Genomic DNA, 26,520 nt, shown 5'->3' on the forward strand with positions numbered 1-26,520 from the left:
CTGAAATCTGCATCAGCTCCCACAATACTAGCCCAACAGTGCGGGTGTAGGTAGTGTGAGACAACAGTGTTCTGTCTGGATTGGCTGTCAGATTGTGATTATTTGCAGTTCACCTGTTTTAGTCCTTGTTTGGGTTTGATTTGCAGATACCACTTGAATATACAATCAACCGTAACTGAAAAGCGTGTCCCATATTGGACCTTAAAACATATCATAAGGGAAAAAGAGATTAACAAAAGACGTGATGCATCAGACTTTTCTTGCAATGATTTGTGGGTCAGAGTAGAGGTTTAACTTCAGATCCTTTATTTCAAGGCTTTTTGGCATAATTGTCTCAATTTTAAAGTTATATTCTTTTGATACAGTCTCAGCATCAAGAAGTCTTGAAGGTTACTGTGCTTGTTCTGACACCTTTTGCATGTGGGTGATGGTTATTCTGCCCACCAGTGCCCAGTCCCACTTTGTTTACCTGAAAAAATTGTGACACCTAAGCTTAATTCCTTGAATGGCATCATCTTGCTGTTTATCACACTTGTTCTGTTCCGTGCCTTTTACAAATCAGGATAGCAGTGCATGACAGTTTTCTGCCCACAGCTATTGCTGATGTACTCGTGATGGCTCAGTAAAACTGGCCCAGTTTTTCATAAGCTTTGAAGTTAGCGCAGCTATATACAGTTGTCAAGTTCAGCATGCACAAGCTGATCAGAGTTGTGGTGCCCTTAACTGCATGTTGGAATTCTCTAACTAAGAACCATTGTGTTCTCACCATTATGTCCGTGTTCTGTGACTTCAGTATGTTTATCAATGTAACCACAGACCCCATGAGGCAATGTTAGTATTAACACCGTACATGCTGACCTAAGATGGAGAGTTGCAGAATAAAGCTCTTATTAAAACTGTGTATGGTAGAAAATGCTAATCCCTAAGTTATCTGAGCTCTCATACATAAACATTCTGAAACCATCTTTGGTTAGAAATTTTTCTTTTATTTCATTCAACATAAAGAATAAGACTTTAGACTTTTCTAAGTAGGAGAGAATTTCCCTGCCTTGGTAACTCATTGTTTTTGTGCTGGGATGGTGCTGCACGGGTGTTCCTGTGTTTCTGTGATCTTGTTTTGGTCTTGCAGGTGGAATGTGTTGGAAGTGTGGACAGCGGTCTGAGTACCATGAGCTGGAGTCCTGACCAAGAGCTTGTTTTGCTTGCAACAGGTATCAACAACAGCCTGTAAGCTTTCAGCCTTTAGGAGTGACACTCACTATGGCCAAAACGTAAAACACAGTTAAGTTTAAGGTAGAAGAAGCAAAATAGAGAGTTATGAAATTGGGAATAAGATTTAAAGAGAGGAAAAAAGCTACCTGATCCTATATATGATATTTCATTTCATGATCCATGAGGTGCTTTGGTGATCCAAGCAGAAGCTATTCAGGCCCAAAAACCAGAGTTTTATGGGACAGTAATTAGTCTTTCACATCTTCCAAGGAGTTATATTTCATAGACTCCTGCTTTATATCTCCATTTGATTTCGTAGTTGTAAAGCTGCTTCTCATCCTTTGGTAGGAAAGAGATGTGTCACAGGCTTAACTTAGCTACAGATGTGTCTCACCTGGAAAATAAGGTTAGCCTCAAGTGAAACAGAATCACAGAATGCTTGAGGTTGAAAGGGAACTCTGGAGATCACCTATTCCAACCCCCTTGCTCAAATCAGGTTACCTGGAGCATGTTGCTAGGAATCGTGCCCAGTCAGGTTTTGGATATCTACAAGGTGGAGACTCCACAGCCTCTATGGACACCCTGTTCCTGACTATGACCACCCTCACAGTAAAAAAATGTTTTCTTGTGTTGTAATGGAATTTGCTGTATTTTAGTTTGTGTTCATTGCCTCTTGTGCTGTCACTCGGCACCACTAACAGTATGGCTCTGTCTTTTACTGTACTCCACCTGCCACGTAAGATATTCGTACACAATGATGAGATTCCCCTGAGCCTTCTTTTCTAGAGTAGACTGGCTTCTCTCAGCCTCCCCTCATGTGACAGGTTCTCCAAGTCCTCAATCATTTGTGTGACTCTGCTGGACTCATTCCAACGTGTCCTTGTCTGTCTTGTACTGGGGAGCCCAAAACTGGAGCCAGCATTCCACATGTATATCACCAGCACTGAGTAAAGGAGAAGGATGACCTCCCTCAACCTGCTGGTAACAGTCCTAATGCAGCCCAGGATGCTGTTGGCCACCTATGCAGCAAAGTCATATTGCTGGCTGATGTTCGACTTTGTGTCCCCCAGTAAACACAGGTCATTTTTTTGCCAAGCTGCTCTCCAGCCGCTTGGCTCTCAGTCTGTCCTAGTGCCTGAGATGATTATTTTCCAGGTGCAGGACATGACTTTTTCCCTTGTTGAGCTTTATAAGGTTCTTGACAGCCCTGTAGCCTGTCACCTATGTGACAGATTCCCTGTGGACAGTAGCACAATCTTCTGGTGTACCTGCTGCTCCTCCCAGTTTTGTGTCATCTACAAAGTTGCTAAGGGTCCCATCCTCTAGGTCATTAATGAAGATGTTAAACATTGACTCAAGTGTCCAGGGCCATACCACTGGTGACTGATCTCAAGCTGGACTTTTTGCCACTGATAGCAAGCTTTTGAGCTTGGCAATTCATCTGGTTTTTAGTCCACTTCACTGTCCTTTCATCTGTCTCACCCTTCTTGAGTTTGTCTGTGGTGACGTTATGGGAGATAGTGTCAAAAGCCTTATTAGAATCAAGATAAATGACATCCACTGGTCTCCCCATATCCCAAGTTAGTCATTTCATTGTAGAAGGCTATCAAGATGGTCAGGCACCATTTCCCCTTCAAAAATCCTTGTTGACTACTCCAAATCACCTTCTTGTGCTTCATATCTCAAGAGGAAATGTTTAACATTCTATGTTCAAGTCCATGAGAGAACAGTAGGACAATACAGGACAACAATGAGTTTTTATTTGCTGGAAATATCATTGCCAATACTGTCTACTCTGCAGGTCAGCAAACACTCATCATGATGACAAGGGATTTTGAACCAATTACTGAGAAGGAGATCCACCAAGATGAGTTTGGGGAAGGTGAGAGGTGCACTGAAATAAACTGATGTCATTGCTGTGTTGTAAGTACGTAGAAAGTAAAGAAATGGAGCTGAGCACTTACTGGGCCCCAGGAGACATTTTTAGACCGTAAAGCTGCTGGGCAGCTGAAGGGGAATGCCAATATTTTACTTGTCAGTGTAAATTCAAGTAAGTTCTATATACTAGAGAACTTTCTGGGGTGTGCAAATTTCCTGCAGGTTTTTAGAATTAAACTTGGATCGCAGGTGTGGGTGGCTTGGAGCTGTGATTGTGTTTACGACACTGTGCAGAGTAGTACTGTAAATCTTCCACTACAATGATTATTTCTTCTTCAGGAAAGTTGGTTGCTCTTGGTTGGGGTAAAAAGGAGACACAGTTCCATGGATCAGAGGGAAAACAGGCAGCGCATCGGAAACAGACGGTATCGTACTAGTTTTCTTAGGTTAGGCCTATGCTGTCTGCGAAAACGTGTATAAAGAGGGCTTCTGTTATTCCTGTGGTGCCAGTTTGCCACCGCCTTTCTCATAGTTGTCTTCATAGACTTCTGTTTGTTTCTGTTGTTATCTGAAATCCAGCATTTTTATCCTCCTTCTAATTCAAGTTAGCATCTGGGAGTACTTAGAACTGTTTGTACAGAGCTCAAAGCAAGAAGGTTGCAGAGGTAAAGCCACCCTTAAATCGGCATGATAGATTTTGCTGAATGTGTGCTGTATACTAAAGTGTTCATATGGCCAAGAGAAATAGCACGCAGTTTGGCTGATAGGAGTAGAAATAACAATAGTTTGAGCTCCCAGAAGGCAAAAGTAGAAGGATTTGGGCTAGTGAGCATCAACAGTTATGTGAGGCAGCTCCCTGTGCCTGCACGTTTTAGCTCTTTGCTTCTTTGCCTGACACTTCCTTGTTTGGGTCTTGTTTTCTCTACTTTTTATTTGATGAAAAGTCAGGTAGCTAAAAACACTCCACTGCTGGACTTCTCTTCTTGTGTTTAAGTTTCAAACTTAAAACTGTCCTGCTGAAACCTGGCAGGCTAGAGTGCAGAGATATGCAATGTGGCCTGTTCCAGCTTTACAGGTAGGAGGGAAAGGATGAGGCTTGGCTGTATCTGGAACAATATGCCTAATTTGATGAAGATAAACCTTTGAACAGCTGCCTTTTTATGTGTATTCTCTTGAGATTTTTTTCTTCCTGTGTTCTGCAAAGAACCTGTTTGTCTCGAAGAACACTGCTTCTCATCCCAGTTTCTGTCTGCCTTACAGACTGCCTGGATGGCATGCCTTTCTCACCTTTCTTCTTCCAAGAGGTTGTAACTCCATGCATCAGTTACGAACAAACCCTGATTCACCCTTGTGTCCAGCTTATAGCTGGCCTATAAGCAGAGACCCAGTGGAGGGGAAGGATAGCATATGATCATGTGAATAGACGGTCATATGCTCTTGCAGAAGGAGCAGGCTGAATTTAGAGACGGTTTTAATTCTAGTATTTCCTAAAATAACATTCTAAGTAATGAATTTTTAACTTTGCAGCCTTAAGATTCTTTTAATGGATTGATTTTATGCCAGGACTCTTGAAAGAGCTGGCTTAGCAGTGCAGTCTGTTTAGACCAAGACAGCAGTTGCCTTCCCAAACTTTGATGCAACTTTATTATGTGTGACTTCAGGAAGTGCCACCTACTTCAGCCTGGGATGACGGCAGGCCTCGGGTGACATGGAGAGGAGATGGGCAGTTCGTTGCCGTGAGTGCTGTCTGTCCAGAGACAGGTATGGGACTGAACTTCTTTGAAATACCACCATGTGTAAGAGGCTTCTTAAGCAGAAACTAGGCAAGAACTGTCTGGTGTTCGTGGTCTCTTGGCCACTTAAAGGAAAGGTGAACGGAGCTACTTATTTGCTCATTTTTCTCTTTTGGTGTTCTCAGAGGCATTTTATAGACACAAGCTTTTGAATGCTTGCTTTGTGGTTTGGTTTTCAGTCCAGTGAGAAGCCAAGAGAGGTTACCGTCACGTAGTTACTATCTGAGCTGCTTCTTTCACCAGTCTTAAATCACCGCTCAAGCTCTAAGCAATCTCTGACCGGCTCCCAGTGCCAAATGGATGAATCTGTTTGGATTGCCATATCCACTGTCCCTCCTACTGGCAGTTTAGCCTTGCATACTTTTGTTTAAATACTGGTAATACTTTTCCCTAGGCTTTGCCCGAAAGCTAAAGAGGTGATGAGCACATACGTTTCTTTTTAAGACTGTAATTGATGTCTTCTGTGATAAATGGAAAACTGAGCAGCTAAAAGGTATTGGTCAACATACTGAACTGCACCAAACTGCACTGCTCTTCCGCTAGTTTGGATTTTTACCTTCAGTACTTCAAATTAGGGAACATCTTGCATTTATACGAAGATTTTAACACTCCTGTGGTGAAGGTTGGAGAGGGAAATGGCCATGACTGAGTTACGTCAGACTGAAATTCCTACTCAGTTCCTTTAGGGTCACCCAGTTACTATGGGAGAGCTGCCTGAGACAGAATAAGTTCTTACCCCTTAAGGTGTACAAGAGAACTCTCCTTTTTATTTATGTGCATCAAAATTTGCTCTCCTACCTTCATAAAATTGGAAAATTCTCTTCCCAAGGGTTTCTTACACCTTTGTCTCATTGCGCTCAACCTCTAGGTGCTCGGAAGATTCGAGTGTGGAACAGAGAGCTTGTGCTGCAATCAACAAGTGAGCCTATCTCAGGATTAGAACAAGCACTGTCCTGGAAGTGAGTAGCAAAGCAGTCTGCATGCTGGCAGCAGAGAATTGGTTTTCATTCCCTGGTCACAGTCTTTGGTCAACATCAGTTTCATTTCTCCTGTGTTTGTTTATTTTTCCCAAAACCTGAAGAAAGCTTCCTTCTGATCCATCGCTAGGAAGAGTAGCCCTTTAAACCCTGAAAAGTGTAAGAGTTGCCGTATGTGTGGGAAGAAGGGATCGATTCTCTGTATCGTCTCAATGTCAAGTGTTTTTGGACTCAACTGTACAAATAGCAATATTACAGGTCCCTTTGTCAGTGCTGACATTTACTTGCTCATCTGAGGATGTCATGAGCCCTGGAAAATGTCCATGCTGAACCTATGACTTTGTCTGAACAGTGCTGAGGAAAACACATCCTCTGCTGCCCTTTTCCTCATGTCTCTGGAGAAAATGTGAGATGTTTGGTGTTTAAAATGATGGCTACTGATTATGTCAGCAACGCTTTTCCATTTGGCTCTTTTTAAAGGCCCTCTGGAAACCTGATAGCATCCACGCAAGAAAAACCCAACAGACATGATGTGATTTTCTTGGAGAAGAATGGACTTCTTCACGGGGAGTTCCCCCTCCCGTTTCAGAAAGGGCAGGTCAAAGTAAGTGCTATGTCTGGATTTCTTTGATTAGAGTGTAATGGAGAGGAGAACTAGATCTTCAGATTCTAGGAGGAGGTTTTTAAATTAGCAGTTAGTGCTGATGCTAATGGAAAAAGTGACCTGAAAAGAGAACAATGAAGAAGCCCACAAAGAAGATGCAGTGCCCTCTGCAGGCCTGTAGTACAGAGATAAGTACAGGGGGATTGTAGCCATGGGATGCTTCTGCCCCTTTATACTTTCTACCAGGCAAAAGTTTCAGAAATGCTGTTCAGGATGTCAGGTGTTGCAAGAGTGAGGTGAAATACGTTATCCCAAATAAGAGAAGTGAGAAGCTACTGCTAGGTTGTTACTTCAACTTGTGCCTTTGGATGCTGAGAGGTCTTTTGGCAGATGCTTCCTCAGTGCCAAGGAAAACAAAACGAACACTCCTGTCATGGTTGTGGTTGTATCACCTTTTCAGCTGTGTGAAACCACTGTGACAGGTGGTTCTTCAGGATCCGTTGCTCCAGCTGTCGTGAGCTTTGCGATACATGAGGGCTGTTTTAGTATATTAACCCATGCACCTCGCATTGTTGAAAAATAAGGAGCAACTCATGGTCTTTCAAAACAATTGAGACCATACTTACCCTACACAGAAGCAACAGTATCAATAAGGGTCATATGTATTCTGCAGGTTAATGAACTGCTTTGGAATGCAGATTCTACGATCCTGGCTATATGGCTGGAAGACCTGAAGATAGAAAACTCCAACCCAAGCAGTTATGGTGAGAGCACTATGTGAGGCTTTGGCTCTTAGGCTTGTCTGCAAATGTGGTTAGCAGTGAGTATTCCTCTGCAAGTTAGGAGACACCTACAGCTTTGAGACTGCTCTGCAGCTCAGGAAGAACAGGTAGTTCAGCCTGAGCTCAAAGCATCTTCCGGGCTGCTGTAACTGAAAGTGGTATTAATGGAATGCTAAAGGTGTGAGCCCTTCGTAAAACATGAGTGCCTTCTCACAATGGGACCTCAAAGAATTCTAGGTTCTACGATTTTGCATGAAGTCTGTTGTTAAATTTTATTGTGCTGAGTGTTTTATGGCATGGCCCGTGGGCTGAAAGCTAGAAATGCATTTTCATTGCATTTACGCACTCCTAGAAGAGCAGTGGTAGTGAGGAGGGTTTGAGATGGGTCTCAAGTAGTAGCCTGTAGTAACTATTTGTTTTTCTATAGTTCAACTGTGGACCACAGGGAACTATCACTGGTACCTGAAGCAAAGTCTACATTTTGGTAGTTGGGAGGAAAATCGGTTGGTGTCGCTGCTGTGGGACCGAGAGAACCCATATAGACTGCATGTACTCTGCCAGGGTTGGCGTTACCTCTCCTATGACTGGCATTGGACCACAGACCATGGGATGGGGGAGAATAGCCAGCATGTGGCAAATGTGGCTGTCATAGATGGAGGTAAGCAATGGGACTTCTTTGCGGCTCTAGGGTCAGAAGAGGTGGCATAGACTTTTGGATACAGGCTGGATGGGATTATGGTAGTTCTTCCATTTGCTGTTTCTACAAAGCTGTTGGCGAGGGGGACCATGTGGTTGATGGGAGCTTCAGAGGTGGTTCAATGGAGTTAGCTGCTAAGGGCACAGCAACGGTATTTTCCTTTAACATTGTTCCTGCTTTCAGTAAAGAACCTAACAAGAGCCTTACTAACGCTTGGACTGGGTTACAGCTTCATTTTTTTTCTCTTTTCTTCCACAGATAAAGTGCTTGTCACAGCGTTTCAGCATGCTGTGGTGCCTCCACCCCTGTGTACCTATGAGCTCCAGCTCCAACAGGCAGTTAATCAGGTTGCATTTCACACAGATCCCAAATGTAGTGGAGACATGGCTATCCTGGATGCTGATAACAAGATCTCTGTGTACAAATACGGTGAGAGCATGTGGCACTGTCTTGTTAAAGGAAACTCTCTGTCCTTAGAGTGGTAATGTGGAGGGCTAGTAGGGTGATGGTCACTCAAGCTTTTAGCACTCAGGAACAAGATATATGTGATTTAACTGTGAGTTCAAGCTCAGTTCTCTTGTCTCCATTAGCTTGGATGACACAAGAGCATTTTGGTGGTGCATTGGCTGTGTGAGAAGGTTGCGTTCAGCATTTGGCTGTGTGCTTATGCTGGTAATATCCCCCTGCCTAGCTTTGGCTTGAGTAGAATGCAGCAAGTGGTATCTTGTGTATTCTGTTCTGATGGCATGTTGCTGATTGACACTGGAAACATCTGGGAATAGCTACGTGGGGTCTAGCTGAGGCACCCAGTACTTCTCAAAGCAGTCCCATATATAATGTAATATTCAGTGTACTGTGAGATAAGAGACTGTTGCTGCTGTCTCTGAGTTTTGTACTGTGACATTGCAAGGTAGTGTACCTCAGGATAAGTGTTAATGAGGATTAGCTGTTGGCTCTACATATCGGGATGGTATTTTCTGACTTTTAGAATAATTTCCTGTAGCATCTACGTTTTGATAAGAATGAAGGTGGAAGGGGCTCTGTTGGCAGGATCTCTAAAGTCTGCTTTTGTTCTATGTTTGCCAGGACAGAGCACAATGAATGACCCCACTGTCAGGTTTGGAGCTGTAGGTGGAAATGGATTTAAAGCAGCTGTGGAAACACCATACCTGGATAAAACCTACAGGTAATATAGAACTAGTACAGCTGTAATGGGAAGAAAAGGATAGTACCTGGCTGGATGTTTTAGAGGTCGCAGCTCTCATCACTTGTCTCAAGATTTTGAAGAGATTGTCATATAATGTGGTTTCATTGTGCTGACACTGTGGCTGCAACTAGTGCTAAGGATCGGGCAACACAGTGGGCAGTTTATCCTGAGAAGTGCACTTCACTGAGGTCTTGACCTAGTGGGTGCAGTGACGGCCAGCGGTAGAACTGAGATAACTTTTCCTGCCAATGCATGGTGCCCTTGGCATTGTGGTGCTGCACTTTGTGGTCCTGCTCCCAGAGACAGAGGAATGGCTGTGTAGTGCCCAGGCCCATGATCACGGCGTGCGGAGCAACAGAGCTGATTGCATATCAGAAACAATGACAAGGTAAAAAAAAAAACCACCCTGCTCTACATTTGTTCTTGTACATAGTTGGCATGGGAGCAGTATTGCTTGGGAAGAACAAATGAGGCTCCTTGGGTTTTGTCCTTCATCTCCAGCCCAGCCTGTGGCAGGATTCATGCTTTGGGTGACTGTGTGTTTGTGCACTGGAGCTCTCCTAGCCATGCTGTATGTCTGAACAGCCAGGCTGTGCCTAGGAAGATCTTCGCCTCTCCGGTGAGGTGGCCCACTGAAATCAGGTTCTATTTGCTTCCCAGTCTCTCTTATTTTTTGACAGAGTTGATGTGGGCAGCGACAACAATGAAGTGATGAATCCTCTGGGACTCCGATTTCTCACCTGGCTGCCAGATGACAGCTTCCTGGTGATTGGTCAGAATCAGCATGCTGCTCAGTCTGTCCTTCACCATCTGACTGCAGTGCCTCAAGCGGCTGGAGGTGAAGAAGAGCGCCTGAATTTACGGTACTAGAGATATGTCAGTTGTGGTTGAAGCCTGAGAGTGCCTCTGGACAGTGCCTAGAAGGAATTCAGTCTCTCAGTAGACATGCAGACCAGAGGCTGTGGGTTAGGGAGTTTGGCGCTCTTCCTGCAGGAGAACCAAACAGCTCATGAAGCTGCCTGCTGGTCAGCACTTGCCTGTAGTCCTAATGCCGACAACCCGCCTGACAAGAGGGTGTATGCTAGCATGCCTGTGTCGGTACAGGATAGTTCTGTTCCTTTGTCTGAATTCCAGGCCCTCATGGGGACTGAATTCCCTTTACCTACCATTATCAAGATCTAGAAGGGGACTGGTAACCCTTGTTACTCCTGTCCTCCTCCTCCTCACCTGCTAGGCTTTGTGGAGTCAGTTGAATTAAAACCAGATCTCAAAAGGAAGCCACTTGTGGCACAGAAATCTGCTTCCTGAAGTAATCTTGAGAGTTGATTTCTGCAGCACTCGACAGCAAGGACAGGCTGATTTGCATATGAACTGTAGATGAGGACAAAAGTGAGGCTCTGCAGAGTGCTGTAAGTATACAGACAGTGACTAGCACAGTCTGTACAGGCAAAAGCCTATTGGCTGGAGTTGCTGGTGCTTTGTAGTGGCAATGTCAGCTGACATCGACGTGAAGAGACTGCAGAAGATCCTTACATGAACAAGGTGTTTGTCCATGCTGGAAATGTGCATCCTTCCATCTGGCCTCAAGAAATGCAGGATCAAGGTGTTAAATTATCTCTTGATACTGATATTATGTGTCTTCTGTGTCTTGCTCCAGGTTGTCTGTACCTGTAGGTGGAGAAGTGATCAGTCTGTGCTGTAGCCCAGAGACGAAAACTGTAGCTCTGCAGCTGGCTGATAGACAGATCCTTAAATACCTCTGGGGTAAGCCGGGCCCTATTAAAGTACCTGGTCTGAGGTGCAGTTATTACAGACTTCTCAAAAGGTTTAAGATGATTTGACTTTGAGGGACATGGATGACTCTTGCTGGTAGTTGGTCCTGCCTTTCAAGCTCCCTCTGCTCTCAGAAGTGGGCCAAAATTAGTGATTTGTATCAAAATCCAGTTAATGTTGTTGAGGATGATAGTTCAGACTTTATGATTTGAAAAGAAGGTGACTCGTTTAGTGACTTTAGAAGTGCTGACTGACTGCCACATCCTTGGCACTTCTCTTTTCCACGGTGGAATAAAGGTGCTGCTGAGCCCCTAGAAGTTAACACCTTCTTGTCTGTTGTGTCCTGGACTTTTGCGTCAGCATTTCTTCTCTCTGTCAGATAATGTAGCTTATTCCCAGCTCTAGTTCTATTGAGATACGTGTCATGTGGTTGTAATGTCTGAATCTTTGGCTGGAAAACAGTTTTATCTTCTTTGCTCTTTAGATGCTTCTACTCCGGTCCTTGAGCCCTGGCGAACTAGCAATGGCTCTGCTATTCAGTTCCCCTACCCTTGTGTGCAGACTTCTATCACAAGGATCAGTGGTGAAGTAAGTAAGCGTGTGAGCAGATTAAATGAAATTGAATTAAAATAAAATAAATCTCTGTGTCAAATGTGCACCATGATCCTCTGCCCAGGCTCCAATGATACTTCTTAACAGCATTCTTCATAAGGCCCTATGCAGAGCTGAATCATGTCTTTCCTTGTCTACTAGACCATTTCTGATGGTTTGCAGTTAACACCCAGTCTCCCCATTCTGTGAATACATTGAATAATGTCGTTGAAGAGTGAGAAATTTCAGCTTAAAAATTTCCAGCAGTCACTGCCCCGCTCTTTTTGAAAACAGCATTTTGCTCTGTGTTATCTCAACTGACCCTGCTAGCAAATATGGCTGCATTGAGTTACTGCAGATCTCCTACTACTGGTGTTCCTTATTGGTAGTGGTTTGATAGTTACAACAGCTTAAGGAGTGACTAGCTACTTTGCTGGTAGTTTCAGGGTTTCTTTCCTTCAGCGTGCATCCAGGTGAATGCTGTATGGAGTTGCTTTGCTCTGCTCTGTACCAGCTTTTCCACTGGTATTTTGGACCCAATGCTGCTGAATAAGTGCCTGAATTAACTGACATGGTTTCTGCTTCTATTTTGCTACAGTGCAGTTTCTGTTACAGGGTAGACCAAGCTGGCTTCCAGCCAGACGTGTTTAAAGACACTTAATTAAGCCCTCCTGGTATAGCGGTTGCGTAACTTCCTGTCCAGCTTCTCTGACTAATTCACGTGACGTACTCAGTACCTGATTGTGAGGTGCTTCAATCCAGTGCTAGTCAGTGTTGTGAGACACTGGAGGTTGTGACACTGATAGCTTCTACTTGTCATCCTTTTTATTCACAGGAGGTGATCTTGGGCCTCACAGATCGATGCCGTTTTTTTGTTAATGATACTGAGGTACCAAAGTCTTTGCCCCTCATTGTATCCCCTTCTTGTCTGCCAAAGGCAGCTTTCCTGTTCTGCTCTATACAGCAATAAACGCCATCATATTTCTACAGGTCGCTTCCAACATCACCTCATTTGCAACGTACAACGAATTTTTGTTGGTGACGACCAACTCTCACACCTGTCAATGCTTCTGCTTGAAGAACATATCAGTGAAAGGTAAATGCCAGCTCTAGGTGCCTGCTGCTAGCAGCTCATGGCCATTGTCTTGAAACCACAAGATGGCTTCATTTTTCACATCCAAACCTGCTGTATTTGTGTCACGCGGAACCCCTGCTTAAGACAGCTGCTTTCAAAAATCTACCAGAGAGCAAGGAGCACAGGGAACTAACTTTTTATGTCATATGCTTCTCGCAGGAAGCAGGATTTGTCCTGTAGTAGTTGTCCCTTCACTGTTTTCAACAGCTTAGCCCTGCATTCTTTCCCTCCCCTCCACATCCAAAAAAAAAGAGCTGTGTGCTATTTGAGGGGGTGTGGTAGAGAAGGGATCCCAGGAGAAACAGTCTCTGATGGCATCTGGCTATGAGAGGTATGAGGACCCTGCGAAAGGCAGGATGACAACTTATTGGTCTTTAGCATCTTTCTGTGCTCATCTCACCTGGTCTGTTGAGTTTTGTGATCTTGTTGTATAGAGGACGTATCCCTGCTTTGCGTACAGCGGTGCTTGGCACTAAGAGGTCCCCGCTGTTGACCCCGCTGGTCCAGTACGACCTTGCTGTGCCACACAGGAAAGCCTGACCGGGGCACCATGCTGCGGTGTGCCATGTGTGCTGAAAAATATGCTGTCTTCAGCCCTTCAGGCTGGCCTGAGCAGTGCTGCTGCCCCCAACAGTGAGACCCTGCGCAAGGTGGAGCGAGGCTCACGTATCATCACCGTTGTGCCCCAGGACACAAAGGTTGTGCTGCAGGTCAGTGCTCTGCCCGTGTCTGCTGAGGTCTACTACTGGGGGGGCCGTCTCGGTGGGCAGCTGGCTGACCCACAAACAGTGTGCAGTGCAACAAAGCTGCTGCCCTGTACTGCTCCAGCACAGTGCCTCACAAACTCCAGCAGCCTGGCTGGATGCAGAGGGATTTTGAGCATGCCTGTGTGAGTTAGTCTCAGCACAGGCAGCTGGGTATGTACAGAACTGGGAAGACCTATTCAAATTCCTGATGGCTGAGGTAGCGTAGTGCTACACATTGGCTGCTCACAGTGAATCTCAGACTCCTCTCTTAGTACTTGCTGTATTTGCTAGCAGCCCACCATTAGCCTTGGCACGAAGTTTGTCTGATTTGCTGAGCTTGCTCTTCAGAACCAGCAGAGGTTCACAGAGTGGAGAAGGATGTCATTTGAAAGGCTTCTCGGGAGGTGTGTAGCCCAACATCCTCAAAGCAGGGCTAACCTGAAAGTTTGATCAGATGGCTCTGCGTCTTGCCCAGTTGAGTGGAGTCCAGCCTGTTGAGGGAATGTTCCTGAGCCTAGAGAATTGTCAGATACTTTTCTACAGTCGTTGAAATTGCATGTCCTTTGAAGTGAACAGACAGGCCCATGCACCTGCAAGTAGCAGACAGGCCCAGAAAATTGGCCAGTCCTCACTTTGCCTTCAATATAGGCAGAGTAACTTCAAATAAACCATTGTGTGGATCTTGTGTTGTAGATGCCGAGAGGAAATCTGGAGACTGTTCACCACCGAGCTCTGGTTCTTGCCCAGATTCGGAAGTGGCTAGACAGGTAAATGGCAGTGGGGTATTCTGGACTTCCCTCTCACAGTCTGAGCTGTTAGAGGCTGGCTGGCCTGGTTTTGTTGTGCTGGAGAAGGGAAGGAGGCAAAACTCAAAGGATTTGACTTCGTTAGTGGGAATGAAAGTCTTTCTGGGGCTACCATCTAGAAGTCCAGCTTCCAGCAGTCCCAGGTGTGTCTCAGTTCGCCACCAAAGGGCTTATATGTGTGCCGAGACTGTGTGGATGGGAGAAATCTTTGCTCAATTCTCCAGACGTCTCAATCCATGATGAAGGTTGCTGTTTTTCATGGTTTATTTGTTTAATTGATTTACATTGAAGATTTCTGAAACAGAAGTTGGTCTATTAGATATAAATGTAGTTCTGTGTTTTAAGAGAGGAAAAGATAATGCAAGGCCTGTATTCCTTCCTCAGTCTATTGTGCTGATGTGTCCCAGTGCAGACTGGCAATGAACAGGATTGACCTTGCATGTTTTTTCTGGCAGGCAGTCTACACAGCTCATTGCCTAGGCTACTCCCTTCTCAGGGAGCTTGTGCTTACCTCTAGACAGTTGCCTTTATTTGCAGATATTGCACCTATCCACTATGTAAACTATCCCACTTGACTCATTCCTCCAGGCTTATGTTCAGGGAAGCATTTCAGTGTATGAGGAAGCTGCGAATCAACCTCAATCTTCTCTATGACCACAATCCCAAGGCAAGTATACCCAGTTCTGTTGTGTTGTTTTTCATGTCCATCTAGCCTGGAATCCATTGACGTTGAACAGTGGGCTCAAAAGAGTAGGTGGTGCTGTCAGTTCTGCTTTCAGCAGAGATGGCTGCTCTGCGCTCCTGCATCCTCATGCAGGCATATCGGATTTAGCATTTCACTCATCTGTACCTTCAGAGAAGGTTTTTGAATTTCTTCTCGTACTTAATGTACTTGTTCAGAATAACAGTAGCAATACTCTTGTTCGTTTCAGGTATTTCTCGAAAACACAGAAACCTTTATCAGGCAGATAGATTCTGTGAACTATATCAACTTGTTTTTCACAGAACTGAAGTGAGTATGATTCTGAAAACGGAAGCATGCCTGTAATCAGGGATGGTACATTATTTTGTCAAAATATTGGCAGCTCTTCAATGTGGGTGCAAGGAGTCAGTCAGAGATCTGGCATTTTGGGTCATAAAGACTGGAGTAAGTTCAATAGCTTCAGGATAGTCAGTGTGTCCTATTGGGAATTCCAGCTTGCAGGCAGCCATTAGATTTTTCTAGCAAGGGAGTAGTATATCATCTGACTGCTTTGACTTGTCTTCTGGTTTGCAGTTCAGGGGTAAATGTGAACAGAGGAAGTTTTGTTCCTTCATAAAGAGGAGCAAGACAGCACTGCTTATCTGAAGCCTGAGGCCAAGATACTTGATTAGATTCTGAAATCAGGTTCCCTGACTTCTTTCTCAAAGGTTGAGTGACAAGAGGCTTTAGGGCATTGGTAGCTTCAGGACTTCTCAAGCTTACCTAAGTAAATAATTGTTTGTGAACTGGAGCTATCACTTAGCTGTTCTGTCGTATTTTCAGTTTTGACCTGACCTTAAATCTTTGTCTGAAAATAAAAGCGAATTACTTAGTTTTCAGAAGTGCACTGTGCTCAGGATCTCCGTAGCGGAAGACATCTGTATCTTGAAAATCTTGCTTTCAGATTTTTTTGTGCAACTAAAGTGGTTGCTCTGACCAGTTTTTTTTCAAGGCTTCTCTTGGCTGAGGATCAATTGGGACAGATGAGAGATGTTGGAGAGCTTTCTGGTAGCATGGCAGGCTGTGTGTCAGTACTGAATGACGTATGAGCTATTTTGTTGAGTAGTTATTTTCTGCATGTATTTGTGTTTCTTAATGTTACTGGCTTTGTGCTGGGCTCTGTGCTGGACCATGCTGGTATTCATGGTATCTGTTTTTATTTAGAGAAGAAGATTTCACAAAGAGTATGTACCTGTCTCTGAATGGTAGCAGTAATGCTCAACCACACCAGCATCCTGATCAGAAAAAAGTAAACCTCATATGTGATGTGATGAGAGTTGCTATGGAACACATTGACCCTCAAAAGTGAGCATTTTGTTATTGTACCTGAAGGAACCATTAGAGAAATTTCTAGTAAGTCATTTGCAGAAAGCAGAGCTGTCCTCAACATCAGGTTTTTTGCTTCACATCCTCTGAAGTGAGCTTGTGCCCCACGAAACTTACATAGCCATGCCTTCCATCTGCTGAGGATGCTGTCCAGAAAACCACAACATCTGATAATTCCACAGATAGAAAACCAACTTTTTACTACAAGAATTGAAGTAATAGATGCAGGATGCTCATAGGGGTTTAAGAAATACACTCAATGTAGGGACAGTCTGTGTGGCATAGGGGGCAGACAGACATGAGCATCATCTCAGGGAAATGCTGGCTTTTTGGAGCAGTTGGCCTTTCAGAAAGATCTCAGCTGTTCCACTTGAGACTGAATTACTTTTGTAAATCTTCAGCTGCATATTTCTGAATGATTGCCTTTTTGGTGACCATCCTCCTTGCATAAATCAACACCAAACAAGGATAAGGGGTGGGAAAATAGGGTAATAATGGTGGGTAGTGAAGCAGTGTTAAACTATTGGCTGCTTATATGTGAAACAGTGGATAGAAGAGCAACAGATAGTGGGTTGCTGCTGAACCCTGAAAATGTAGACAGTTTTCAGCAAATGGTTTCGGAAAACAAAGCATCCTCTTAGCTGGGAAAGCTATTTTGAAGCAGTACATGGGAAATGTGTGAAAGTGGAAATAACCTCTGAGAAAGCAGTCCTTTTATTAAAAAATACTGGTTTCATTCCAAATTTGATTTGCAAAACTGTGTCCAGCTATCTGAGCTTTTAGGGAGAGAGATGTTCTCTCTCCGTTATGCTGGCTAGCATGGTAAGGAACCTCATTCTATTCAAAACACTCCTCCAGTCTTGTGACATGTTTGGAGAGACATGCTGAGTAGAAAAACCTTTCTGGTATATTCTATTCTTTACCATTTTTCCTGCCTTCCTTTAAAAGATTGAAATACCTGAATAGTTTTGGGGGTTTTGGTTTTGTGGTTTTGCTTGGGTTTTTTTTTTTAATAAAAAGAAAAATAGAATTTGCACAAACTGTGCGAAAATAGGAGTAAAGAATGTTTCTGCCTTCTTGCTTTTTCATTTATTGCTTCTGTTTTCTTCAGATACTGCCTATCTATACTGACAGCGCACGTAAAGAAAAGTCCTCCAGAACTGGAAATTGCTCTCCAGAAGGTTCATGATCTTCGAGGTTTTGTATCAGGAACTCGAAAGTTTTGAAAATAGCTGGTTTGCAAGAGCTTTTATTGTTAGCATCGTTCACCCCAAAAATTATTTTGAGGTGGCTGATCATGGAGTCAGCCAGAAAACAGAAATGTACTTGAAACTAGCTGTGTGTTAATGGAACAGCAACATACCAGCTAAGATACACTGCTGTACATGCCCTCAGCTCATCCTTTTATCTAGATATGTCAGCAGATAGCCCAGAATTGGAGTTATTTTCTCTTTCCAGTCAGAACTCTGGTTCTCCCAGCATGAAATAGGAGGCTGCCATTCTGAGTCCTCCTATCTCAAACTGGCAGACATTGCTTTTATTCTGTGCTGGTACTTCTGACTTGTTATTGTTGCATGCTTAACAAGTTACTGTGCCTGGGCTGGTCTTTGAAGTTGCCCAGGAAAGGCAAAGTAACTCCTCCTGCAAGACAGAACAAGCCATTAGTGTGATTGTCCCTTTGTGGTGTCAAGGATGTGCTTGATAATGCATCCCTCCCTCAGAGCAGGGTTCCACTGCAAATGGTGTAACTGATCATATACTGCTTTATCTTGTTACAGAAAGTGTTACTCCAGATGTCAAAGCTGTGAGTGCAGAAGAAGCACTGAAATACCTGCTTTTCCTTGTTGATGTCAATGAATTGTATGATTATTCCTTGGGGACATATGACTTTGATTTAGTCGTCATGGTGGCAGAAAAGTCTCAAAAGGTCTTGGCTTATAGTTCCAGCTAAGGAACTATTTTTCTGCTTTCCTGAAGGTTTTTTATAGTCTGCAGATCAGCCCACATATTTTGTTAGTCATAGCACTCTACCCAGGCAGAATTCCAGTTGCTCAGAAGTCCTGTGTGTTCTTGGGAGGGTGGCATGTCTCTGCATCCCTTAGTACTTCTTGAGCACAGCTTTGGAAACTTGCTTGTGCTCAAGGGGAAATAGAGCTCTTCAAGAGCAGCATGGCAAAGTAGCTCTGGGAAAGGGAGGAGCTGTGGTCTGAAGCATTGTGACTTTGTGCCTTGCATTCCCAGTTCTGTACTCTTTTGATTCTTGCTTATTTGGTGGTGGCTACAATAATAGTGTCTCTTCCAGCAGGTTTAATTTGAAATCTCTGGGTGGAAATGCCCTTTGGGATCTTCAGAGTTTCCTCATGTTACAGCAGAGCCTGCTGTTCATCAGTTAAAAACCCCTATTCATGTTAATAGGGTTTATGACCTTTGATGTGGGGGAAATTGATCAGCTTTACCACTGCAAATTTGTACAGGATAATAGCTAATAAAAAACACTGTTTGGTATCGTACATAGCCTTGAATTTTAAATATCACCAGCCTTCAGATACTACTGAAGTCCATGTGGGAGCCTAGTAATTTATAGTAACTTAAGTAAGTAATTCCTGGCAGGAGTGCATATGTAGAATTGATTCTTACGTTTGAGGGGGGGAAAGGCCTTTTTAGTGTATTATCATACAATTTCAAATATGGAACTGTCATGCTGCTGGTGAAGATGGGGACAAATAAGGATCTTGCCAGATTAGCTCAACTGCAGTTTTTACTATTCCTTGCAGGACCCAAAAGAATATTTGCCCTTCTTAAATACCCTCCGGAAAATGGAAACCAATTATCAGCGATATACAATAGACAGACACTTGAAGAGATACACAAAAGCCCTTGGGCACCTCAGCAAATGTGGTAGGTGTCCTGCACATGCAGAGTCTCTAAGGATAAATTCTGCAGTGGATCTTTTCCGTTTTGGAGAGCCTTTGAGGGAAAATAGCTGAAGAAAGAGAGTTGCGCAATGTCATCTTCCCTCCTGGTAGCGCATCGTTAACTTGCTTCTGGTACATGTTTTTTGTAGCGTAGCTTGGTACAGGGAGAAAGGAGTGAGAATTACTGCTCTGTGATCATGAAATATAAGTCTTGTTTTGTTCCTGTTGTAGGTGACTTGTCCTCAGACTTTGCCTTTTTGGCAAAAGTGGAGCAAACCTCGAGGAAGTGAAAACCTTGGTTTTACAGCAGTAGAATAGGTGCTTTTGTGCTTTTCCACCCAAGCACCTCTGATTACTTCTTAGTGCAATGAACCCAGACTGGCTGGGAGCCATGAAAGCCATGTGCTTTCTCATTTATTGATACAAAACATAAATTATTTCTGCAGGTCCTGAACACTTCCCTGAATTTCTGAACTTGGTGAAGGATCAGAATCTGTATTGTGAAGCCTTGAAGCTGTACTCCTCTAGCACTCAGGAGTACAAGGTGTGTAAGCATGTGACACTGCAGTGTGCAAGCTTTTTGTTTTCTCGGACGTGTGTTTGCGTGTCCTTGGCACCTTGAACGAGGGCAGGAACGAGACAGCAGCTGCTTTCATTCAAGTTCTGCAGGTCATTGCTATTCCTGTGTTGTCCGAGACCCTTCTCTGAGATAATAGTTGGAGTGGCTCTCAGCGTCGCCCCTGTGAGGTCTGGTCATTGAAGGAGTGGCAGTTATTTCTTTGATCCTGTGACCAGGAGAGCACCTGGAAGTCCAGTTTCTGCTGCACTATCTTGTGGCATGCTGGAGAACTCCCAGAGAAAGACTTTTCTTCCTGTCTTGACCTTTGTGATACCAGCTTTCTGTCTGGCGCTTGCACGTTGTGTGGGGACACTTCATTATCCTTAAACTGTTCTGAAAAGTGCTACAGAGCTTGGGGTGCTTGTAGACATGTTTTTTCGTAGCATGTAGTGTCCCTTGTTGGTTTCAGTATTACTGAAGAACTTTAGCTTGCCCAAGGATGAGGTAAAATGTAAATCAATATAATTTAATTTAGATATTGTAAATTCACGACATACGAGCCTTTGTAATAGAAGTAGATGAAGAAGAGGGGAAATACAGAAACTCAGTCTGTTTGCAACATGGTGGAAGCAGAAAGGACTCTCCTCATGAGGGAGGTCTGTTCCTGACTCTGGCTCGTTGGATACTTTCTTTATTCCTTATCTGTTCTTCCAGTCTAACCCACCCGCCTCTTCTCGATGGAGATTGTGAGCTTTGAATAGCATAGTGAAGCTCAGGATACTGATTCACAGCAGCCTGTGCCTATAGAGTTGCAGGGCTTGCATCCTCCCTTGTGCTGGTGTTTTAACTGCTGGAATAACTCAGTTCAGGGAGACACTCTACCAAAAACCACTCATGTGAGTGGGGAAGCAGGGGCTGATTTCCTGCAGTATGTAGTTTACTCAGCCTTTGGCTTGAGGAGTTAGGTACTTCCCCATGTCTCTTGCTTTAGCTCTATGAAGTGTCTCCATATGCTAATAATCAGCCCTCGGCTTGATATAAAGTTTGAAATGGCGTAGGAACACTGTGCCTGGAGGTTCCTTGGAGGAGGGGTAAATAGGTTTTTGTTGATGGGCACTTAATTTTTACTAACGGAGGACTGCTACTGGCTCTACCGCTGACTTCTTATTTCCCTTTTGTCCCTTTCTTGCAGGATATCAGTGATGCATATGGGGAGTACTTGATTCAGAAGCAGCTATATGAACAGGCTGCATTGATATTTGCGCGTGCTAGCATCTTTGCAAAAGCACTTGAAGCTTTTCAGAACAGTGGCAGCTGGCAGCAAGCCCTGTGCATGGCGTCACAGCTTGGTTACACAAAGGATAAGCTGTCCAGCCTGGCACGGAGCATGGCAGGTAGGACTTCAGGAGGTGGAAGTGCGCAGAGCAAAACTGGCTGCTTTTACATTTGGTTCATTTTGATTTTTCCTAAAATTTAGTGAAAACCTCAGTCTTCAACAGTCTTTTTCTTAAAGGCAGAACAAAAATCGCATGTTTCCCAAGGGTTTGTGTGATTGCACCATCACCTTTCTCAAAGGAACCAAAAGATGTTTGAGCTGAGCTGGTAGGCACCTAGGAGTTGCCAAGCTAGCTGTGGCCTTGAATGCCCCATGATAACTGCTTCTTAGGCTTTTCCTTGCAACTGGTTGCTGAACTGCTATTCCAAATTGCCTCCTTGGTTAACCTCAGGGAATGGAGATTCTTTGAAGTATCTGACATGATGGCCCTGAGCAACCTGATCTAGTTGGAGATATCCCTGTTCCTTGCAGGGGGGTTGGACTAGATGGCCTTTGAAGGTCCCTTCCAGCCCTAACGATTCTATGATTCTATGACTGAGGCCTCTAGACATTATTGACATAAGTACTGTCCTAGTCACAGACCTTAAAGGGTATTGGATAATTCAGAGCTGCATCTTCATGCTTTCTCTTTAAAGCCTGCTAGCAGCTAGGACCAACCAGTACGAGTAGAGATAAGTGCTGTCCTACTGCAGGAGAAGAAGGTAGCTGGTCACAGAATTTGTGCTTACGGGGACGTATCAGACTGCATGCATGAGATGTGTTGTGGGTCCTGGCATATATTTCAGCAAGATAAATGGAGCATTATCCTGACTTCTGCCTTTCTTGGAGGCAGAGTTTATGAAGGGCCTGCTTAGGCAGTGGGAATGATGGCTCTTGGGAGAGTAGTCTTCCAGAGATAAATATTCTGGTATTTGCTTTTTCTGTCACTTAAAGCGATTTCGATCCTTCGTGTCTTGCCTTTAATACTTTTTCTGGTGCCCCTTTTAAATCACAACTGTAATTCAGCAAAATGAGCAGACACAAAGATGAGATTGCTTTGCTTGGGTAGTTTCATTTTTTTTCTCTGGTTTTGTGTATCACTTGCTCTGTTACATTGCATCCTAGCATATGAACCCATGCCAAAGCTGGTTATGACTTTTAGGGGACTGGAATCCCTGAATCCCACAGGCTTGGTGGTTGCTGTCCATACCACAGAGAGCAGGCAGCAGAGTGCTCCCTGCAGATAGCAAGGCTGTGATACACTGAAGCTTACAAGAGATATTTCCTTTTTACATCCTGGCCCCCTCCACTTAAGAGACTCTTTGCTATTTCTGTCTCAGACTCGGGGGAAAACATTCTCCAGCTGGCCTTGAGGGACGTGCATCAGCAGTTTCACAAGCAACTGGCTGATGATGTTGCAAGTTAATGAATTCTTGGTATCAGGCAGCCCTTCTTTTTACTGGGCAGATTGAGTAAGTGTGTGAGCAGATAGAAAGTGCCTCAGTGAGTGAGATTCTCCTCTGCTTTGTAGTTCTGTGGCACAAAATCCAGCTGCTTCTGAAAAGCTGAACTCCACCTTTTCTTGTAGGAAAACTAATTGAACAGAGAAAGCATGCAGAGGCAGCCATACTCCTGGAGCAGTACACTCAGGTAATGTAATCACCCTCCTGTTTGTGCCACAGTAATATCCTCTGTCAGAGATATGCCATCTGTGTTTTCTTTCTTCTCCCGGGCCGCATGTGACTCCTCACATGCTGACAGCAAAACAGTCTGTGCCATGGGCTCTCTTGGGGAGGGCAGATCAGGTCCAGATGATGTAGTGAGCAGGGTGGGGATGAATGCTGTGTCTGTCAGATTTTCCACTCATAAAACTGCCTTTGCTTTGCTATGAAAAGCTTTATCTCAGAGACCTGAAGCATGAGGGCTGGAGTAAGGAAGATGGAATTCCAGAGGGATTTGACCTCAACATGGGAGAAGTAGCATAGTTTGGGTTTGATTTTTTTTTTTTTTTATGTCAGCACTTCAAAGTACCTGCACAGTACTGTTTTCCTGTCCTGACTGTGATATGTGCATACGTAGAAATGTGCATCTGAATAGGTGCTACCTGAACGTGTGTTACTGGCATCAGTAGCAGTACATCGTTCCTCTTTCCTTCTAGGACTATGAGGAGGCTGTTCTCCTGCTCTTAGAAGGGGCTCTCTGGGAAGAGGCTTTGAGACTGGTAAGATATTTCAGAGCACAAGGACCAGAGTGGAAATATTTCTTCAGAGTACAAGATCGGAGGTTGAGATCTGGGTTAGATCCTTAAATAATACCTTGTTTCCTTTCCCTTATCCAGATTCACAAGTATGGTAGACTGGATATCTTGGAGACCAACTTCAAACCTGCTGTTCTGGAAGGTGAATCTGTGCAAGAAGACTTCTCTGTGCTATGGAGGCTGAAGATGGTCTTTACTGGGTCTGTGGGAAGTCACAGCACTCCAGTACTGGGAGCGGTCTGGAAGGATGCTTTGATTCTGCCTAGCTGATATTGCCCGGTTAGATGCATTTAGCTCTGCCCAATGCAGCATCATGGGCTTTTTTTCGCTTAGTCAGGCTCCTTTTGAGCTTTTCCAGACCTCACAGTCACAAACTGCAAAGGGGTCTGTGTCTGCATGTCCATGAACAAGCAGGACAGTCCTGGTTCCAGAGCACACATGGCAGCAGAGCTATGGACAAAGAAAATGGCTGGCTGCCTATAAGCTTTTATGAGTAGTTTTTGAAAATTACGATTTGATAGCTGGAAGTAACAGCTATCAAACCAACAGTAACCAACCAGGAAGGATGGTTGGTTACTGTTGGTTCTTCCTTTTCATGCTGTGGGCAGTCGACTTTGACTTGGGGGATTTTTTTCTTTAATTCGAGCTTAATTAATGTAAAGAGATTTGGCCACAGAGGTTACTGCTCTTCCTGTATCAGAAACAGACTCTTGTTCTAGAACATGCTTGTCTGGCAGATTAATTCGCTCTGCATCCAGGTGCATCTTGTTTGGTGGGCTCCTGTATTATAAGCTTTGACTCTCCTTCCACTTTAATCCTTTTGTGTGCTTGGCGCCTGACTTCTAAGCTTGCTGAAGGATAGTACTCTTTCACACTTCTTGTGTAAAAAATACTTCTTCTGATTCTCTTGCACAAATATTCATGTTCTGGTTTTCTTACTGAGCAGCTCAGAAAAGTCAGCTGGTCTTCTTAGATTCTCAGAAAACAGCATTTCTTCGCCATAAGAGTCGCCTGCAGGTGATCCGAGAGCTGAAGGCGAAGGCTTATGAGAGCCTGCAGGGTTGGTATCGAAATGCATGTGACTTTCTCCTGCATAAGTGATCATCTTTTTCTTTGTCGTTTCCGTATGCCCTGTTGGAGCTGGAGCTCTCTTCCTGCTCCAGTAGTATCTGCAACAGCAGAACAGCATTCTTCTCACCCTCTCCTCACACCATACCTGAACCGTGATTGTTTGACCTTACTCATTCTGTAAAGACAGCTTTATTATCAGTGCTGTCTGTGTCACAGCTTTCATGGGGTCAAAATGCACCTGAAAGCTCTTCAAACTGACATGGCATTGGCTGGGTTGGACAGTGCTCGGCATGTCCTTTGTGCTGAGTACCTGATAGGCATGCTCACCTGCCAGCTCACACAGGCTCAGGGAAGTTTCCTGAAAGCAAAATGCTTTGTCCTGGTCCAGATTTGCAGCACTGAGATTGTCATCCCTCTGATTGTGCTCTTTAATATCACAATCCTGACCAGGGCAGAGGAGCAGTGTTCTTCACATAATTGCTCGCTCTTCTCCTGTGCTGGCTGAGCAGGGTTGAGAGCCATAAGGCTCCCAAATGTCAGCAGGTAGAATGAATCTGCCCAAGCTGCTTCTCCAACAGGCTACACAGATTACCCAGAGAGATAGCTTGGAATAACTGTGACCTGTTTCCATACTGTGATAGTTGTTAACGTGTTTTGCAGATTATGAAATGCCAAATTGCCCAGAATTGGATCTTTTCTCTGAAACCAGCAGTGTTGTGACAGCCAGTGACATGAGCAGCAAATATTCACACAGCAATTCAAGAATATCGGCGTAAGTATCTGCCTCCAAATTAGGTAGTGGCTACCCTGGCATCAGCATTTGGGAGGGCAGCTTGCTTGTGCTTGGCATGCTCCATCTTGCAGCTGTGTGTGCCCTGAAGCTGCTTTATTTACAGGCATTTCATGGTTATTTAACTCTTACTGGGATGGAGAGAGCAGAAAATGCCAGAAGCTACTAGTGCAACAGAAACTGAGTGCCCAGAAGAGGAGCTGTGAACACAGACTCTGGGCAGAAGCCAGCTCTGTGGGTGTCAGGCATGTTTCCAGAATAGCTGGCTGTAGGAAGCTTGACACAGAACATGGGCAATGCTTCTCAAACATTAAGAGCCTGTGCGCATGGCTTGTGCTCTTTGTCCTAGGTTTCGCACTTGAAGGGTGGGGGTTGCTACTAAATCTCATACCGATGTCTTCCCACAGTGAGTGTCTAGTGTTGCTTTTGAATGGTCTTAATGTGAGCTGCAGTGTGGGGTGGGGTGGGGTGGAGTGTGATAGAGGCTGGTGTAGTCTGTGGGGCTGCTTCTGAATTCCCTTGCGAAAATGTGGAAAAATACAATTGTGGGAGAAGTGTGGGCTTTTTATGGCACTGTCTGTGGCCCAGATTAAAAGAGGAAGAGAATGCAACCTTAGTATTCAGCATACCTGTGTCAGAGTGTGCTGATCATTTGGTGACAGTATGCAACTAGTACTGGCCTGTGATTAGAAGTTGCTTTCCTGTGATAAGGGGCAGGAGCTGAGCTGGTTTAGTGCATGGCTTGTGGAGGTAGGCACAGCAAGCACAGACCCTGGCACCAAATGGTTTTTAAGTGAAGCTCAGCTTTGCCTGATAGTGACTGCTGCCAGCTAATTTACTCTACTTTCTGCTTAGACTAAACCTTGCTGAAACAAAAAGCAGTCTTTTTTGTAGCAGAGAAACAGCCCAGCTACTGACTTGTGTTTTGATCCACAGAGGATATTGGTGGAATAGCACTGAAAACATTGACATAAAGATACTTAATCTTACATGCCAGCTCCTCTCACTGGAGAGTAAGGACTTGAGTAGCAGCTTTCATGCACACTGTCGATGTTCCTTCAGATTTGCCCTGTTACAGCTAATCTTGCTGTGCACACTGTAATTAAGCATCCTCCTCTTCAGGCGATCCTCAAAGAACCGGCGCAAGGCTGAGCGCAAGAGATACAGCTTGAAGGAAGGGAGTCCTTTTGAAGATATGGCCCTTCTGGAAGTCCTGGGAGAAAATGTTCGTGCTGTTGAGGCTGTGAAGGGTAGGACACTTGAACTTAATCCACTCCACAGCTTGTGAGGACAGCTGAGACTGTGTGCCCCTCTTGTTCTTAATGAGTATGCTGGGGAGAGAAG

General features: G+C 44.4%; 1 protein-coding gene across 1 annotated transcript in view; it reads left to right on the top strand.

Annotated features, from left to right (window-relative positions):
- The window catches only part of ELP1 (elongator acetyltransferase complex subunit 1), a 31,765-nt gene that overhangs the window by 2,404 nt on the left and 2,841 nt on the right, over positions 1-26,520 (top strand). Inside the window, exons 3-33 of the mRNA XM_086630043.1 lie at positions 1,130-1,211; positions 3,014-3,094; positions 3,430-3,515; positions 4,752-4,851; positions 5,752-5,842; positions 6,341-6,464; positions 7,138-7,228; positions 7,674-7,904; positions 8,202-8,372; positions 9,030-9,129; positions 9,831-10,013; positions 10,808-10,914; positions 11,408-11,511; positions 12,350-12,403; positions 12,505-12,610; positions 13,244-13,359; positions 14,089-14,162; positions 14,790-14,868; positions 15,134-15,213; positions 16,108-16,248; positions 17,381-17,466; positions 18,048-18,196; positions 19,044-19,167; positions 19,631-19,728; positions 20,936-21,137; positions 22,647-22,708; positions 23,217-23,279; positions 23,397-23,457; positions 24,262-24,375; positions 25,047-25,158; positions 26,299-26,426. Coding sequence (XP_086486169.1) covers positions 1,130-1,211; positions 3,014-3,094; positions 3,430-3,515; positions 4,752-4,851; positions 5,752-5,842; positions 6,341-6,464; positions 7,138-7,228; positions 7,674-7,904; positions 8,202-8,372; positions 9,030-9,129; positions 9,831-10,013; positions 10,808-10,914; positions 11,408-11,511; positions 12,350-12,403; positions 12,505-12,610; positions 13,244-13,359; positions 14,089-14,162; positions 14,790-14,868; positions 15,134-15,213; positions 16,108-16,248; positions 17,381-17,466; positions 18,048-18,196; positions 19,044-19,167; positions 19,631-19,728; positions 20,936-21,137; positions 22,647-22,708; positions 23,217-23,279; positions 23,397-23,457; positions 24,262-24,375; positions 25,047-25,158; positions 26,299-26,426 — 3,400 coding nt within the window. The remainder of the gene's footprint in view (positions 1-1,129; positions 1,212-3,013; positions 3,095-3,429; positions 3,516-4,751; positions 4,852-5,751; positions 5,843-6,340; positions 6,465-7,137; positions 7,229-7,673; positions 7,905-8,201; positions 8,373-9,029; positions 9,130-9,830; positions 10,014-10,807; positions 10,915-11,407; positions 11,512-12,349; positions 12,404-12,504; positions 12,611-13,243; positions 13,360-14,088; positions 14,163-14,789; positions 14,869-15,133; positions 15,214-16,107; positions 16,249-17,380; positions 17,467-18,047; positions 18,197-19,043; positions 19,168-19,630; positions 19,729-20,935; positions 21,138-22,646; positions 22,709-23,216; positions 23,280-23,396; positions 23,458-24,261; positions 24,376-25,046; positions 25,159-26,298; positions 26,427-26,520) is intronic.

Source organism: Tauraco erythrolophus, chromosome Z, assembly GCF_009769465.1.
Source record: "Tauraco erythrolophus isolate bTauEry1 chromosome Z, bTauEry1.pri, whole genome shotgun sequence".
Classification (NCBI taxonomy): Eukaryota; Metazoa; Chordata; class Aves; order Musophagiformes; family Musophagidae; genus Tauraco; species Tauraco erythrolophus.